We start from the raw sequence: 19269 nt of genomic DNA, 5'->3' as shown, positions 1-19269 counted from the left end.
GTCTTCTTGTATATTATGCAAAGTTATCACCTGAATGAACAGCCCCATTTAGGTGAGGTTTAATTGACCTTTTCATTGTTGTCTCCCCAATATTCAGGATTACACAGTAGTGAAGAAGACATCCGGTGAGTGCGAGACACCCAGCAGCCGTCCCCGTGTGTCAGGAGGACTGAGCAGGATCCAGAGCCCCATCACGGTGCCTCCACCTCACTCACTAATACATGAGAGACACAATGAGCAGAAGATCCTGGAACTCACCAACAAGGTAATTCAGCCGCTGACTGGAGAGGTGACTGCTGGGAATGGGACATTATACAGTAACACCAGGGGATGTGTCTGGGTGATGACTGGGGAGGTGACTGCTGGGAATGGGACATTATACAGTAACACCAGGGGATGTGTCTGGGTGATGACTGGAGAGGTGACTGCTGGGAATGGGACATTATACAGTAACACCAGGGGATGTGTCTGGGTGACTGCTGGGGATGGGACATTATACAGTAACACCGGGGGATGTGTCTGGGTGATGACTGGAGAGGTGACTGCTGGGAATGGGACATTATACAGTAACACCAGGGGATGTGTCTGGGTTATGACTGGAGAGGTGACTTCTGGGAATAGGACATTATACAGTAACACCAGGGGATGTGTCTGGGTGATGACTGGAGAGGTGACTGCTGGAAATGGGACATTATACAGTAACACAGGGGATGTGTCTGGGTGATGACTGGAGAGGTGACTGCTGGGAATGGGACATTATACAGTAACACCAGGGGATGTGTCTGGGTGATGACTGTATCATTGTGTGTGTCAGGTTCCTATAAGGTGTCAGGATGTCACTGTCTATGTCTCCATGCAGGAGGGGGAGTATATAGAGGAACACAGGAGTCTGTACAAGGACGTGATAATGGAAAATCACCGGCCCGTCACATCACTGGGTAAGAGGAGACTGTCATTTATTGTACAGGGGAGAGCAGGTATGGGGGGTTCCTATATACACATCACCTGATAATCACATATATACAATGTACTCAGTCACTGTGTGTCTCCTACAGATGGACCCAGTAATAGAAATACCCCAGAGAGATGTCCCTGTCCTCTGTATTCACTGGACTGTACAGAGGAGAATCACAAGACCCCACAGGAGCATCAAGTAGATGGGATTTATGGTCTCACCAATACACCACAGTGTCTTTATATGATCTGTAGAGAAGCTGTGTGTGTCTTAAACACTGATTTTTTTTTTGTGTTTTATTTCATGTAATTTAATCAGACTTTCGAAAATTATTTTTTGGGTTATTTAGGATGAAGGTCTGGCATTTATAAAGGTTGAAGTTATAGAGGAAGAAGACACGTATGTGACTCATATAAAGGCAGAAGATGTAGAGAGAGAAGAAGAAACGTATGTGACTGATAATAAGGGAGAAGATACAGAGGTAGAAGAAGAAATGTATATGATGGATGATCAGCAGTGTAAGGAGGAGGAAATTCCTACAGATATCAGCACAGGTGAGTAATAAACACTTATTACAGAAACTAGTCACACATATTCTCCTTGCTCAGTCACTACAACAATCTCTTATCCTATACCCACTTCTTTCAGTACAGACTAAAGAGTTAAATGTATCTGCCAAGTGGGGGAGTCAGGACCCATCAGTCCCTATTATACTCCTGCTCTCCCCCCTTACATCATGTCACTGTGTGTTACCAGCCCAGAGATCTGACCAGTCTCCTCCCCACACTCTCTGGTGTATCTCATACATCAGGAGCCATCAGCCCCTATTATACTCCTGCTCTCCCCCTCACATCATGTCACTGTGTGTTACCAGCCCAGAGATCTGACCAGTCTCCTCCCCACACTCTCTGGTGTATCTCATACATCAGGAGCCATCAGCCCCTATTATACTCCTGCTCTCCCCCTCACATCATGTCACTGTGTGTTACCAGCCCAGAGATCTGACCAGTCTCCTCCTCACACTCCCTGGTGTATTTCATACATCAGGAGCCATCAGCCCCTATTATACTCCTGCTCTCCCCCTCACATCATGTCACTGTGTGTTACCAGCCCAGAGATCTGACCAGTCTCCTCCTCACACTCCCTGGTGTATTTCATACATAGGAGCCATCAGGCCCTATTATACTCCTGCTCTCCTCCTCACATCATGTCACTGTGTGTTACCAGCCCTGAGATCTGACCAGTCTCCTCCCCACACTCTCTGGTGTATCTCACACATCAGGAGACATCAGCCCTTATTATACTCCTGCTATCTATCATTTAAACATTTTAGAAGTCATCACAGGTAGAACCATATTAGGGTGTGAGGGCTTCCTAAATCTCTGGAAGGCTTGGATCCGTTCTTCCTCTATTAGGGGGCACAGGGAGGACTAAGGGTATAGCCTGTAGAGGAGAGTCTTGGCACTAAATAGTTAATTTTAATTACCTAGCAGTCCAGGGCTCCCTCCTATACCCCACCCACAGCCGACTGCTAGACAGTTTTCAGTTAGGTGGTGACAGTATCGGCACCGTTTGCTAGGTGGACTGCTTAAGTTGTCCCCCGTACTTTATTTTGTTTCATTTTTATTGTTTAGAGAGCGGGCAGTGAAAGGCTTCCTATGCACTCTCTCACTGCCGCTCTAGCAACCCCAGTGCCAGGATGGCAGCATCGACAACTGGGTTGTGCACTATGCCGCTGGCTCCATAGTGTTTTGCACTCACCTTTCAGAGCCCACAGCCACAGCCGGACACAAGGGGAGGCCAGGTAAGTGCTGCTCCCTGCTTACACCGAGCCACATACTTGCGGCTTTGCACCACCAGTGTGGAGATCACCGGTGGTGCACGTATAGTGTCGGTCCATGGATACCTGCTCTGTACACCAGACCACCAGGGCATTTAGAATAGGAACACTGCTTATAGCAGTGGAGACCATTGCGTTGGGGACCATACCAGAGGGGGAGGCAGGCTCCTCCGGTTATCCCCTACCGCCACATCTGAGCGCGCCTTTCTCAGGTGATTCAAATCTCCCCCCTCCACCCCCTAATTACAGCTGGGCGGCCAGTGTAATGACATTGCCTCAGCACATGCAGGGAGAGAAGCTCGGGCTCCTGTCTCCTCTATACCTTACTCCTAGCAGCCTGGTTATATTATTACTTCCTTCCTGCTGTTACCGGATTGTTCAGCACTATTTGTCCAATATTATATATATATTCGGGTCACAAGCCAAATCAGTCAGTTCCTGAAATATTGGGACTGAGGCCCTGAGTCAGCACGGATCACAAGTTCTAACACGTACGCACCCGGCCGCTGCGAAATTATCCAAATGAATGTGATCGCAAAGCCGCCGCAGCATGATGTGCGGACGTCCAGCAGTATTTAAAGCCGCCCACTTTCCTTTACTCACATCCGCAATACCTGGCAAGTCTGCAAAAACATCGGTACATCGGGAACCATCGGACCCATATGCACAGTTATGGCTGACCTGACCTCACTCACAAACTGTTAAACTTCCTGTGTGCATCTAGAGCTCAGGCTGCGTATACCGTCACAGTGGGTAATTTATGCACGCCCCTGCAACGCCGTTCCAACGCACTGGCACGCCTGCGTTCACTTGACCACCCCCCGTCACCACCCACAAACAGCACTTCCTGTCAATTAATGGTTGATGGGTCTGCGTATACCCTGCGATCGCTTCCCCAATCGCAGTGGCTAGTTTGCTCAATGCGATGCGTATGCATGTGTAGAACGCAATCATCGGCCGACTGCATGCAAATTCTTATCTGCTTTCCTTGCTGAATCGTTAGTGCAGGATAGTATAGTGAAGAATACCGCCCACCGCGCCTGTCTGGAGCTTAAACGTTGAGCTGAATTCACTATAACGTTTTTGTAATGGGTAAAGACCGTAATGGTATGCCTAGCCCCTTCCAGCCAATGTCTCCATTCTTCATATACCCATGTGACAGCGAGAAACTCTTCATTACCAACCTCATCATTAGTCTCTGCCAAAGAAAATTTTTGAGATAAAAAAGCAGAAGGATGGAGTTGGTTAGAAAGATTTGCTCCCACTCCAGCTCTGGAGGCTCCGATCTCAATGATAAAGGGTAACTCTGTATTTGGATGGAGAAGAGCTGGTGCTGAGATTAAGGCCTGTTTTAAGGCTTCATATGCTTGGATTGGTTGTGGGAACTAATTGCAAGCGTCAGATCCTTTTTTTTTTTTGTCAAGGCGGTGATGGGAACATCCAAAACAGAAAATGCTGGAATAAACCACTTATAATAATTAGCGAACCCAAAAACCTCTGGATAGCTTTAAGATTATTGGGCTGTTCCCAGTAGAGTATTGATTGAAGTTTTCCAGGGCCCATGGAGAACCCTTAAGGCCTGATGACATAGCCCAGGAGACACACTTCTTTGTCCTCAAAATCGCATTTTTCAAGTTTTGCATACAGGTGATATTCACAACGTTTTATCAGAACTTGCTGGACATGACTGCAATGTTTTTCCAAGGACTGAGAATAAATCAAAATATCGTCTAAATTGACGACCACAAATATCCCAGAGAATTCACATAACACATCTCTGATAAAATCTTGAAAGCAGGAGCGTTAGAGAGCCCAAAGGGCATCACCAGATATTAGTGCTTAGAGTGAGTGTTAAACGCCGTCTTTGATGTGGATTAGGTTATATGCACCCCGCAAGTCAATTTTAGAGAAAATGGTAACTTCTCTGAGGTGGTCAGACAACACAGTAATTAATGGTAATGGGTGTTTTTAATCGTGATTTTGTTTAGACCCCTATAGTCAATGCAAGGCCTGAGACTGCCATCCTTTTTTACAACAAAAAAACCCTGCACCCACCGGTGACTTGGAGGGTCAGATAAACCCCTTAATAAGGTTCTCCTGGTTGTACTTGTCCATAGCTTTAGTTTTTGGAATGGACAAGGCATACAGCCTACTTTTAGGCAACCGAGTAACTGGCATCAACTCAATGGCAGAATCGTAATCCTGATGGGGAGGAAAGGTATCTGCCTTGTTTTTAGAGAAAACCTATAAGGAATTTGTGATATTTGGGAGGTAGTCCTTCTGGAACTTGTACACTTCTGAGAGGTAGAGACAAACTCCCGTTAGCACAATCCGGTACCCCACTGCATAATCTCTCCAGTCTACCAATTGATCACAGGGTTGTGTACCCTCAGCTAAGGATGACCGAGGAGGAACCATAGGACACTGTACCAAATAGAAGCTCAAAGTCCCAGTGTGAAGAGCATCAATAGCTAAAGAACTGTGGGTGTCTGCAAAGAAATCTTGCCATCCAAAAGTGGGTTACCATCAAGGCCACAGATGGTAATGGCTGGAGTTATATCCAGAGTGAGAATACCAATAGTTTAGGCAAAACTGTCTAAAAAGGGAGAAATCTTAGTCCTCCACTGGTTGAAAGAGATCTGGTCAGGAATGAATAGTTTTTGGAAGAGACAGAGCGTATACCTATATGAATCCCTTCCATTTCATTTAGGCCATGTCTAGGACACCTTTGCCCCTACAATAGAGGTATAATCCTAGAATCCGTCTCCTGTTTTTCTCTTCTGCAGAAATCTGGAATGCTCCAATCTGCATAGGTTCTACAGAATCCTCCTGAGTAGTAGATACAGAGGCAGAAGACGACCACTGAGGCAAATCTCTTTCCGTCTTTTGTTCTCTAATTAGCCTGTCAATTTGAATCGCTAGCTGCATGAGACTGGCCAGGGACTCAGGAATCGGGTATTGGATTAGGAAGTCCTTAATTTGTTCCGATAGGACAAGGTGGAACTGGCTGCGCAAAGCTTCCATCCACTGTCCGTGGCCCAGTGTCTGAATTCCATGCTGTAAATCTCAGCAGAATTTTGGCTCTGCCTAAGGGCCTGAAGATGTGATTAAGCAGACGAGACCCGGTCAGGGTCATCATACAAGATGCCAAGCACTTTAAAGAATGCTTCCAAGGTTAACAGAGCTGGGTGTTCCAGGGTTAATCCAAAGCCCATGTTTGTGGATCCTCTTTTAATAAAGAGATTATGATTCCAACTATTTGTGCATCAGGGCCAGAGATATATGGCCTTAATTAAAAATAAAGTTTGCAGCTTTCTCTGAAATTAAAGAATATATTCCGGTCACCAGAGAAACAAACAGGCAGGATGATTTTGGGTTTGTTTATGGCACCCTGGGCAATTGGAGCCAACCTACGATTTTCTTCCTGTGACGTTACCCATAAGATTTACTCTTGAACCATCTGGGTTAAATTCTGGATTTTATTTGCCAGGATTTGCACTGGACTTTATGGAGTCCGCGCCATAATTCACTGCATTACTACCAGCTGTTTGTTGGGCGGTGAAAATGTTATGAAACACCCCTGCATATGTATAAGATCCCTAGAGCCTCCTACTGAGATATTCTGCCTATAACAGCAACCTGTTATTCCCAGAGAGTTGAATACACTCACCGGTACTTAGGTGGCCACCAGGTCTTAAGTTCAGGCAGTAAGGGCTTATACAAGGGTGATCACAAGATATTGACTGGAGTAGATACAGATACAATAAAAGGGTCAGTGTAATTGCAGAACAAGAACCAGCATCAACAGGGTTAATTACAGGACAGATTGTCTGGATAGCAACCATGTAAATTTAACAGACAGAAACAATTATCCACATCAGCAAGACTAGCAGATGTAACAGCAACACAGAATCCAACACAGTATGTAAATTGAATGGCTTGCAGATATAGCAACAGCACAGAATACAACACAGCATATATTGAATGGCAGAGGTACTATAGCTTAACGTTGGTAATTAGCAGAATAGCATTCACTGAGGCTTTGTACTTGCAGTGTGAACAAAGATAGATTTAACTTGCAGTTGGAATACAGCAGAGATAGAGATCACTGTGTAGATTTGGTAGTACTGGCAGTTGGAATACAGCAGAGATAGAGATCACTGTGTAGATTTGGTAGTACTGGCAGTTGGAAGACAGCAGAGATCGAGTTCACTGTGTAGATTTGGTAGTACTTGCAGTTGGAATACAGCAGAGATAGAGATCACTGTGTACATTAGGTAGTACTGGCAGTTGGAATACAGCAGAGATAGAGATCACTGTGTAGATTTGGTAGTACTGGCAGTTGGGAAACAGCAGAGATAGAGATCACTGTGTACATTTGGTAGTACTGGCAGTTGGAATACAGCAGAGATAGAGATCACTGTGTAGATTTGGTAGTACTGGCAGTTGGAAAACAGCAGAGATAGAGATCACTGTGTACATTAGGTAGTACTGGCAGTTGGAATACAGCAGAGATACAGATCACTGTGTACATTTGGTAGTACTTACAGTTTGTAGAAACAATAATTAAAGTTCCACAAGAACGTAGTAAACTGGAAACACACGTCTGGGCATATGCAGAGCAGGAGACCAGAACGATACACATGGAACAGACCAGGCATCAATACTGAGGTATACGCTATCACCGGCGTGGAAGTGCAGCACTGCCTCGGTAATAACAAGAGTATGAACCAATCTCCAGCTGAGGAGAGGACTAGCCCCTCTAATGATAATAGCATGTGCACAAAGACTGGCCCTGGCTGTCAAGTTCATTAAGACCCAGAGTGCCCTGCGGCCACCCGGCGTCTCAATCACTCAGCAACTGGCGGGACCGGAACCTGCTGAAGTGATGAGACACACTGGCAACTCATAGCACCATAATAGACTAACCATATTGCTGGAGGCAGTTGACTACACCAATTGTTTTACAAGAAAAAAGCTCACATATATTTCCAGCGTGCTGGATATGTGTGCAGTAGACAACAGCGCACCCTGCCTGTTGTTCTGTGGTAATATGTCACAAATGGGTGTATCAACAGGTGTGTGTAATATTCTGATTATGACAGAGAAGACTTAGTAAGGGGAAAACACTGTCTTTTATTAGTAAAAGAAACTTGCAGGTACTGGATAAATAGTTAATATATTCCGGATGGTGCAAATCCTGACAGACACTGCTGATTGGCCAGTGGTCTTCTGTGTCCATGAGTGATTACACGAGGTGTGTGAGAAGTGTTCTGGTGGGGCAGCGTCCCGGCTCCCCCAGGTGCACAGTACTCACCCTCAAGCGTCCTCGTTGACCACCTCCTGGTGGACTCCGGTAGACGTGTGGATGGTCCTAATCTTCTGGTCCTGGAGCTCTCTGGCGCGGCGCACCGTCCGAGTGCTGTCGAGGAGAGGGAGCTCCACACTGCTTTGACACGAGACTTCCGGGTCCCATGATCTCGCGGTCTCCGGTGCTGTGCCAAGCGGTGCAGCGGCTCAACTCAGAGGAGGGGAGGCTGAGGAGTCTTAGGGACGGAGCTGGCGGGAGTGATGAATAAGTGTAGATCCAACGCATTTCTGCCTTCTGGGAGGCCTTTCTCAAGGATAAATGACATATTAGGTCCTGGTGTTTTAAAGCTGCTAGTGGCCAATCAAACTGGAGGAATGGCATGCGAGGGTGTGTGTGTAATGAGACGTACTGATTGGTCTTTAGAAAAAAGGTCTCAGTCTCCTAAGGTGTGTGTTCAACACACAGTGCATGTTAAGCATATAAATGAATAAATATAAATGGCGTTAAAACAAGGGAAGGAAAGGGGTGAAAAGACATGCATGTCTATTTCAAATGGTGCTATGTTGGTGTTCATAGCATAAATGGGGGGAGAGGGGGGGGAGAGGTTGGGGGGGTGGAGTTAATGGCATCAACACTCCATATTTGATGCCCATGTGGTGTGTTGTAAGGGTCACTGACAGCATGTGTCGGCTCATGCTTACATATGGTTATAATAATTATAATGATAACCTCATTCTGCTGTATGTGTTCATATCAATGATCCCAGGTTGAAATCAATATTCAGACCTAAGGGAGACATCGTTTTGAGTAAGAAAATCCATTTCATTTCTGCTTGGTTACCACCTCTCCAGTTGAACTTAGGTTGTTCCAAAGTTACAAATTCCAGAGAGGCAGGGTTAGAATTGTGATACTCTTTAAAATGGTTGGAAACGCTATGCTGAACAAAACCTATTCTGATGTTGCATATATGTTCATAGATTTTGACCTTCAGAGCCCTTGTGGTTCTACCTACGTACTCCTTCCCACACCCACATCTTAATAGGTAAATAACTCCTTTAGAGTCACAGTAAAGATCTTGTTTAATCTTGTAAGTATCTTTGGTTGTGGTGGACGTTACTGATGTGATTTTCTTTGATGTTATATGTGTTGTTTTGCAGCCCACACACCTCCCACAGTAATGAAAACCTGTCTGGTGTGTTGAGAATGGTAGTATGGATTGTGCCTGACTCCTGGGTTCGATGTGACTCTTGACTAGTTTTTGTTTAATGTCAGGGGCTCTTTTAAAGACCACTTTAGGTTTGTCTGGGAGTATCCCATGTAAGTCCTGATCCTGAAGAAGTATATCCCAGTGCTTGGATAGAACCTTCTTGATATGAGAGGAATGAGTATTATATTGCGTGATGAAGTATGTCTCTTGTATGCCAGTGGTTGTGGAATCTTTCTTTTGGCTTAATCAAGTGGCCCTATCGGTGTCTTCAATCTCTTTGAATGCTGAGTGAACAAGTGATTTATTGTACATTTTGTCAGTGAATTGTTGTTCCATTATTTCACCATACTTAATATAATCAGTTTGTTTTGAACAATTTATTTTGATACATTTAAATTGGCCTTTAGGAATGTTGTCGATCCATGTTTTGTGGTGTGCACTGGTGGCCAGGATGTAGCTGTTTACATCAACCTCCTTCCTGTATATTCTTGTCTGTATAGTCTTTCTCAATAAAGATCTCCAAATCCAAGAAATTGACTTTCTGTTGACTAATATCAGTACTGAATTCAAGATTTTTGTTGTTAATGGAGATATATTTCAAAAAGTCCCTTACTGACTCTTCTGAACCTTTCCATATACATAGTATATCATCTATGTATCTTCGCCATAGGATCAAATTAGGTCTCCAACCATGCCCCCCCCCCCATATGCACTCCTCCTCCTACTTGCACATAAAGAGGTTGGCATAGCTAGGGGCCACCTTCGATCCCATGGTGGTCCCTGTAGTCTGCAGGAAATACGTGTCTCCGAACCATACATAATTGTGCTGTAGAATGAATCTAATGGATGCTAATAAGAAATGCATCTGTTCTGCAGGTAAGTCATCCTCTTTCTGTAAGAAATGTTCCACACTAGAGAGTCCCTGTTCATGTTGTATTATTGTATAGAGTGAATTAACATCACAGGTGATTAACCAAAAATCAGGTTCCCATGTTACTGATTCTAGTTGTCTGATAATGTCTGTGGTATCCATTATGTAGGCTGGTTGCTTTTTAACTATATCTTGAATTGTTTTCCCACATGGGGAGATTTGAAAGCTGCCATTGATTGTTGCAGTGCAGTGATCCTATCCATGTGAATGACGGGTATCAAGTGGGGCAGAAAGTGAATGTATGTGTAAGCTGTCCTTTGGAGGCAGAGTGGCTGCTTGCAGTTTAATTTTAGATACTCTGTCCATTTTGGGGAAAGAATTGGATCAGGTCTTTGGTATCTGATAGAGAACTTTCACATGAGTCAGAACAAAGAAAAAGGTCTTCATACTGAATACGGGCGGCCTGTGCCGTGAGAGGAAGGTAGAAAGGTCATCATACTGAATACGGGCGGCCTGTGCCGCGAGAGGAAGGTAGAAAGGTCATCATACAGGATAAGGGCCGGCCTGTGCCGTGGAAGGAAGGTAGAAAGGTCATCATACAGGATAAGGGCCAGCCTGTGCCGTGGGAGGAAGTTAGAAAGGTCATCATACAGGATAAGGGCCGGCCTGTGCCGTGGGAGGAAGGTAGAAAGGTCATTATACAGGATAAGGGCCGGCCTGTGCCGTGGAAGGAAGGTATAAATGTCATCATACTGAATAAGGGCCGGCCTGTGCCGTGGGAGGAAGGTAGAAAGTTAATTTGCCAGAGCTGGAGGAAAGTAACTCGGAGTAATCATTGGAGACCTCTCCTGTGTAGGGTGTAGATGTATAAATTCTCTCATTCCTTCTACATTTTGTACGGTCTTTGCACATGCCTCTGAGAGCAATAGCGGGCCAGGGACTGTACATTATACACATGCCTCTGAGAGCAATAGCCAACCAGGGACTGTACATTATACACATGCTTATGAGAGCAATAGCGGAGCAGGGACTGTACATTATACACATGCCTCTCAGAGCAATAGCGGACCAGGGACTGTACATTATGCACATGCCTCTGAGAGCAATAGCGTACCAAGGACTGTACATTATGCACATGCCTCTGAGAGCAATAGCGTACCAAGGACTGTACATTATGCACATGCTTATGAGAGCAATAGCGGACCAGGGACTGTACATTACACACATTCCTCAGAGCTATAGCAGACCAGGGACTGTACATTATGCACATGCCTCTGAGAGCAATAGCGTACCAAGGACTGTACATTATGCACACGCCTCTGAGAGCAATAGCGGACCAGGGACTGTACATTATACACATGCCTCTGAGAGCTATAGCGGACCAGGTCTGTACATTATACACATGCTTATGAGAGCAATAGCGGACCAGGGACTGTACATTATGCACATGCCTCTGAGAGCAATAGCGGACCAGGGACTGTACATTATGCACATGCCTCTGAGAGCAATAGCGGACCAGGGACTGTACATTATACACATGCCTCTGAGAGCTATAGCGGACCAGGGACTGTACATTATACACATGCCTCAGAGCAATAGCGGACCAGGGACTGTACATTATGCACACGCCTCTGAGAGCAATAGCGGACCAGGGACTGTACATTATGCACATGTCTCTGAGAGCAATAGCGGACCAGGGACTGTACATTATGCACATGCCTCTGAGAGCAATAGCAGACCAGGGACTGTACATTACACACATGCCTCTGAGAGCTATAGTGGACCAGGGACTGTACATTATGCACATGCTTATGAGAGCAATAGCGGAGCAGGGACTGTACATTATGCACATTTCTCTGAGAGCAATAGCGCACCAGGGACTGTACATTATGCATAGTGTGCTCCGGTACTTGAGGATGACCCATCTTGTTGTTATTGTTACGTTCCTTAGACATTTAAGGCCTCAATTTTGGGAATGGTCTGGGACATTTTTCATTGAATATATGCAATTTAACATCTCACTGTTTTCTCGCCATGAAAACTGAAATTTACACTGTCCCAGTGTCCACTGTGGGAAAACCAACAAAGAAGGACCCTACACCATGGTGGTACAGCTAATCACAGCACACCATGGCGGTACAGCTGATCACAGCACTCCATGGCGGTACAGCTGATCACAGTACACCATGGCGGTACAGCTAATCACAGTACACCATGGCGGTACAGCTAATCACAGTACACCATGGCGGTACAGCTAATCACAGTACACCATGGCGGTACAGCTAATCACAGTACACCATGGCGGTACAGCTAATCACAGTACACCATGGCGGTACAGCTAATCAAAGCACACCATGGCGGTACAGCTGATCACAGCACACCATGGCGGTACAGCTGATCACAGCACTCCATGGCGGTACAGCTAATCACAGTACACCATGGCGGTACAGCTAATCACAGTACACCATGGCAGTATAGCTAATCACAGTACACCATGGCAGTACAGCTAATCATGGTACACCATGGCGGTACAGCTAATCACAGTACACCATGGCGGTACAGCTAATCACAGTACACCATGGCGGTACAGCTAATCACGGTGCACCATGGCGGTACAGCTAATCACAGTACACCATGGCGGTATAGCTAATCACAGTAGTATAGAGAGATGGTGACACCTCTGCATTGCTGCAGGTACAGTTCTCCTGGATATTGCTCATCTTACCTACAAGCCTGGAGGCAGCCGGATTATTCTCACACATTTCTGCTGTAATTTTTTTATAAACACCGGTCTAATATATTACAGCACATGTTATAGCTGTATTGCTTTCAACGTGTTATAACACGTTGCTTTCATGTTAGAGAGTAAATTCCAGCACAAATGATTATAATAAAGCTGTAATCCCTGCTCTATGTATAACAGAGCGTAAATGTCAAGTGATGAGTTTTACTTTGTACCTTAGAGCATCGTGAGTTTATCCATTTGATGGTGATATAAGAAGCTTTGATAAGTCTTTACTGAAAAATGAAATTTATGGGGCATCATTTATATATTTATTTTATTCCCAGCAGATGGATGTAACAGCAGGAATATCTCAAAGGAAAATCTAATTTTATCTCCAGATTGTGAAATAGAAGATAATGACATCAAAGAAGATTCTCCAAGAGAAAACCCCATTACCCCAATTATACATCCAGTACCTCACAGTGCAGATGTATCTCCTGATCCTGCTTATAATGAGGAATGTTCTCCTGGTACATCTATTACAGCTCTTAGTGTAGATAAAGTATTTCCCTCTTCTAGAGATGACAAATGTTTTACACAGAATAAAAAGCCTATTACCCAGCAGCCAGCTAAGGCAGGTAAACCAGTTCCATGTTCTGAGTGTGGCAAATGTTTTACATACAAATCACAGCTTGTTAGACATCAGAGACGTCATACAGGTGAGAGGCCATTTCCATGTTCTTCGTGTGGAAAATGTTTTATAGACAAGTCAACTCTTGTTATACATGAGAAACATCACACAGGTGAGAGGCCATTTCCATGTTCTCAGTGTGGGAAATGTTTTATAAAGAAATCACATCTTATTACACATCAGAGAAGTCACACAGCGGAGAAACCATTTGCATGCTATGAGTGTGGGAAATATTTTAAACAAAAATCGTGTCTTGTTATACATCAAAGAAGTCACACAGGTGTGAAACCATTTCCATGCTCTGAGTGTGGGAAATGTTTTATAAATAAAAATGATCTTGTTATCCATCAGAGAACTCACTCAGGTGAGAAACCATATTCATGCTTTCAGTGTGGGAAATGTTTTTCAAATATATCTCATCTTGTTACACATCAGCGAAGTCACACAGTTGAGAAATTATTTGTATGTTCGGGGTGTGGGAAATGTTTTGCACAGAAATCACATCTTGTTACACATCAGAGAAGTCACACAGGTGAGAGGCCATTTCCATGTTCTGAGTGTGGGAAATGTTTTACACGGAAATCACATCTTGTTACACATCAGAGAAGTCACACAGGTGAGAGGCCATTTCCATGTTCTGAGTGTGGGAAATGTTTTACACAGAAATCAGCTCTTTATAGACATCAGAGACATCACACAGATTAGCTATTCTCATTTTCTCATTGATAGAAATGACACAAATTAGATCTTGTTAAATCATCTTTAATTTACACTTGTAGACATGCAAGGTTTCTCCAGTGTAAATAATTTCTACAAATAAAATCAGTACTACTTAAGGATAATATTTCTCCGACCCGATTGCTTCATTGGCCTCTTCTGTTGTATAATCCAGAAGGTTGAATAGTAATTTCTTGTATTACTGTCCTTATTATATTCTTGTTATATCTAATCTATTTTGTATGGAGAGTTACTCTGCAGTGTGTATAGCAGTATTTGGAATTGGATCACCTGAATGATATAAAAGTGTAAGGAAGACACAAGGAGCAGTGGCCACTAAGGTGGTAGCAGAGTGCTATCATGTAATAATAGAAGTTCCTGCCACCCACCTCCTCTCCTCTATGTAATACCTATTATATGCTGCAGGGAGGCAGAGCAATGGGAGGTTATATACACTTAGTTATATCAGAGAATGATTTGCTAGAGAAAGAAATAACATCTGTTACACACCATCAGGACACAGCAACAGTGAGGAGTAAGGACTGCCTTGGGCAGAACGGTTGGTGTAATGGTTAGCATTACTGCCTCACAGCACTGATTCCCACCATGGCCCTAACTGTGTGGAGTTTGTATATTCTCCCTGTGCTTGTGTGGGTTTCCTCCCACATTCCAAAAACATACTGGTAGGTTAATTGGCTCCTCCTGGCAAAACATTACCCCTAGTGTTTATGTGCGCATACATAATATAGATTGCTCCACTGGGGCAGGGAGGTGAATGGGCAAATATTTTCTGTAAAGTGCTGCATAATGTGTGCGCGCTATATAAATAATTGGTAATAAAATAAAAAATATATGGGTGTCCCTGGTGCTCCGGAAGATGTCCCCACTATGTGTATATTTCTGTGTATTTAAACACACTTTTCCTCTCTGCCCCAGCTATTGACCAATTTCCCTTCTTAATATTGATGTCAAACTATTCGCAAAGCTTCTCGCAAATAGACTAAAACATTCCCTATCTTCTCTCATTCATAGCGACCAGGTGGGGTTTGTCCCAGGACGAGAGGCCAGAGATAACACCTCCAAACTTATAGCTCTTATCCATCATATTTCCTTGTTTGGATACCCCAGCTATTCTGTCTGAAGAAGGCGTTCGATCGCGATGATTGGGATTTTATGTCAGGGGTTTTGAGGCAATTGTGATTATGTCCTATTTGTCTTCAACGTATCCTTGCCTTATATAGGTCTCCATCTGCGAGAATCAGAATTAATGGCTCCCTCTCAAACACTTTTTCCATAGCAAATGGACCAGACAGGGATGCCCATTGACTCCACTGATTTTTGTGCTTTGTATGGAAGCCCTGGCACGATCCATATGCTTAAACTTAGATATATCGGGTTTCAGAGTAGGCAGGAAGGAATATAATTTGCCGACATTATTGGCCACAATTACGAACCCTATAGTCTCACTTCCAAATTTATTAGTGGAGTTTAAGATCTTTGGGGACCTTTCTAACTTTAAAGTAACTACTCGAAATCTTCCCAGATGGTAGCTGGTCTCAAATCATCATTCCCCTTTGCCTGGCATAGAACAAATTTAAAATATATCGGTGTTACCTTAACTAGAAACCTTACACACCTATTTGAATCTAATTTTGTCCCCCTGCTAGCCAAACTCCGTTCGGACTTGCAGATATGGAAAACCAACCCTTTTTCGTGGTTTGGAAGACTAGGTGTGCTAAAGATGAACTTCTTACCTAGGATCCTATACCTTCTACAAACTCTCCCAATCAAACTACCACCTAAGTGGATACTAGATGTCTAAAATCTAATTATAGACTTCAACTGGAAGGGAAGTAGACATCATTTGAAGTTAGATCTTATGTCCCATCACAAGGACAGAGGCGACATTTGCCTTCCAAATATTAAAAGATACTATCAAACATGCCTTCTACACTGCATTTTAGAGTGGACTAGATCTGACTCCCCTAAACAATGGATACATATAGAACAACAAGCACTTGAGTTCCCCCTGTTGATAGCTCTGTGGCTTCCTATCCTCCCCAATATCACATACCCCACTATTGGTCCTACATTCTCCTGTTGGAGGAACATGAGGAGATCCCCATCGATATTTGCTCCTAACTCCCCTCTAACATTGTTCCTCTATAATGATAGTTTCTCTTCGGGGATGCACCATATTGCCTTCCATTCTTGGTTGAAGGTAGGCCTTTTTAGAGTCGGACAGTTGGTTAGCAATGGTAGCGTATTATCTTTTGCAGAGGTATGTGAGCGATGGCAGTTGCAGGCTAATTAATACTGGCACTATTCCAGGTCCATCACTTCTTACACTCCTTGGGAACACCCCTTACACTGAGCAGGGTTTAAGCTCCTTTTGAGCGTCTGTGCGCAGGTCCCACTCCTCCCACCCATACTATTTCATAACTCTACAGCTCTCAGATGCTGGCATCTCCCTCCCCAGCTTTACTGAGCAATGGTACCATGACCTTGGTTCCAGTCTAGATGAAACTCAATGGAGAAATATATTTGCACTAGCACATTCTTGCTACCACCATTGTGGAGACTCAGTACAAGCTCATCTCGAGATGGTACTGATGCCCAGATACTCTAACATGGGGATTGGGGTGCCCAATATATGTTGGTACTGCTCTAATGCCCCGGATAACCCTTTTCATATCTGGTGGCAATGCCCACTTCTCCGGCCCTTTTGGTCAGAAGTGATTTGCCTCTTAGCCATAATTCTTGGTGAACTGATTCCCACGGACCCCCTGTTTTGGTTATTTCATCTGTTGTCCGGGACCCTCTCGAGGTACAAAAGGTCTTTATTATGTCATTTGAATAACGGGGCAAAGGCTGTTATTCCGGTGAGATGGCGCTCCTCTTCTCCCACGGTGACTGATTGGTTTACCAGAATAGATTTATTCTAGAACCATTTTCTCTAGCCGACCTACACCTGTGTAAGTTTTAGCTATCTCCCTCTGCCTGGGCCCTATGTGACCTAGCGGAGACAATATACAGCTTAAAAATTGTCGTGGCCTCGTTTTTGATCTACACTTCAATCATGCAGCAACTTTCATTTTCCTCTCTTCTATATTCCCCCTTTTTTCTTTTTTGTTAATATATATCTTTAATTATTTGACTCCTTTCCTCTCTTTGTATAGTTGAGTATTTTCACTTCACCCTTTTACCTAATTGTCTTGTCTATCCCCTAAATGTCATAGTCTCTAATCAATGTTTCAATATGTAATATTTTGATTATAGAGGTTTTCTCTATTATGATCAGGAAATTTTATATTCTTAGGATCTGATTGAAACCTCACTTTACAAGTTCATTTTGTATTACCAATATTGATGTTTTTTTTCTTTTTTATGTCTGTAATGACTTGGTACTGTTATTTAATAAAATCAATTTGCTATAAATACACTTTTCTCTCTATGGCTCTTTCCTAAGCTTAGAGGATGATGCTATAAAGATATTTTCTAAAATATAATATTGTGCAGTATGTACTAATATATTTATACCTGATATATTGTGATATTTTGCAGTATGTAATAATATATATATATATATTCCATAGACAAAAAAACTTACAGTTTCACATGTCCTATTAAGGCTTCTTAGACATGATCTGAAATTTCACAAAACCTATTGAATTTCTGCCGCTCAAACATCAAAAAGCAATGAAATTATGATCATTAAGGCTGACACCTTAATGAACATGTTTCTTCCGTAAAACAGATATGGTATGCCATGACACCATGTGGTTAATGGCATATTCAGCACTCTCACAGAGTGAGATTGCTGTCAATTACAAAATGGTGGAGCTGCTAATTCACAGAATTGTGTGCCCAAGGGAATATACACATGGCAACCAGGACTGGTTTTGATTAGCCTCCTATGTCGATTGTCCTCCATATTTAGCACAATCAGCATTGTGTAACTAAAAGCTTTTCCTCCATATTTTTAGACACAGATGCAGGCTTCATGAGCCTGCATCTGACACTGGTTACCTCCCCCGGGTCCTACTGCCTGCTGCTCACCCCACCTCGGCCACTAATGGCCGCACTGCTTCTGCCGCCTCCTGCTTTCTCCCCCTGGGTCTCAGCCGCCGCTAACACCCGCTACCCACCCCAGGGTCCCGGCCACAGCAAACACTGGCTTCCTTCCCCTCGGACACGGCCCTTTACCGCCCCCAGAGGATAGCCATCTTGGTGCACCTAAGTGAAGCCACAGTGAGTACACCAGCTGGAGGCTCCTACTGAGGTTGCACAACAAGTTGAATCTTCCTATGTCTACAATGGTGGATTCTTGAGGTAATAGTTTAAAAACTAACTTTTTAATTTACCTGAACCCCAAAGGCACCTACCCTGGAACAATAGCTACCAAATAAGACACCCCAAATCTAAATTCGCCCCCTACCCTGAGTTATGCCTACCCAAATATCCTCCATAGAGAACAGCAGAAAAGTGGTCCTAACAGAGTATCAGTTGGAGCTTTAGATTAATCCCAAATCCTCATATTATGTTTTTGCGCCAAATTTCAAAATACCGCGGGTATGCATGCTCCCGATACCCGCGGTATTCAATTGCAAAAATTCTGGTCACGGTATTCAGTTCTGAAAACCCCGCAGCGCATATTTTTTACTGAAAAAAAACCATTTACCTTATCGGGGGTCTCCAGTAGTCTCCGCAGCTCCCGGCGGCCTCCCCTCTTCTTACTGGAGAGGGGGCTGCTGGGAGGAGCATGGGCTCTGGCAGATGTAGTTCTCCCAGCGCCCATTCCGGGGTGGGGCCACACTAGTACTGCGGGGGTACACTGACACCGGGACACACACACACATGCACACACAGTCACTCATACACACATACACCACACACACACTGACATACCACTGCTGCAGAAGAGCCGGCTCCCGACGCAGGATGAAGAAGAC

The 19269-nt window shown here is 44.0% G+C and overlaps 1 protein-coding gene across 1 annotated transcript in view; it reads left to right on the top strand.

The window, feature by feature from the left end:
• Positions 1-19269, top strand: part of LOC148435660 (uncharacterized) — a 149681-nt gene that overhangs the window by 22670 nt on the left and 107742 nt on the right. The window contains exons 3-8 of the mRNA XM_088465680.1: positions 98-289; positions 815-938; positions 1056-1153; positions 1305-1509; positions 13254-14304; positions 16797-16923. Coding sequence (XP_088321806.1) covers positions 98-289; positions 815-938; positions 1056-1153; positions 1305-1509; positions 13254-14304; positions 16797-16923 — 1797 coding nt within the window. The remainder of the gene's footprint in view (positions 1-97; positions 290-814; positions 939-1055; positions 1154-1304; positions 1510-13253; positions 14305-16796; positions 16924-19269) is intronic.

This window comes from Taudactylus pleione, unplaced genomic scaffold (genome assembly GCF_031769625.1).
Source record: "Taudactylus pleione unplaced genomic scaffold, aTauple2 ptg002133l, whole genome shotgun sequence".
NCBI classification, from domain to species: Eukaryota; Metazoa; Chordata; class Amphibia; order Anura; family Myobatrachidae; genus Taudactylus; species Taudactylus pleione.
This window is presented reverse-complemented; position numbering and strand designations above follow the sequence as displayed.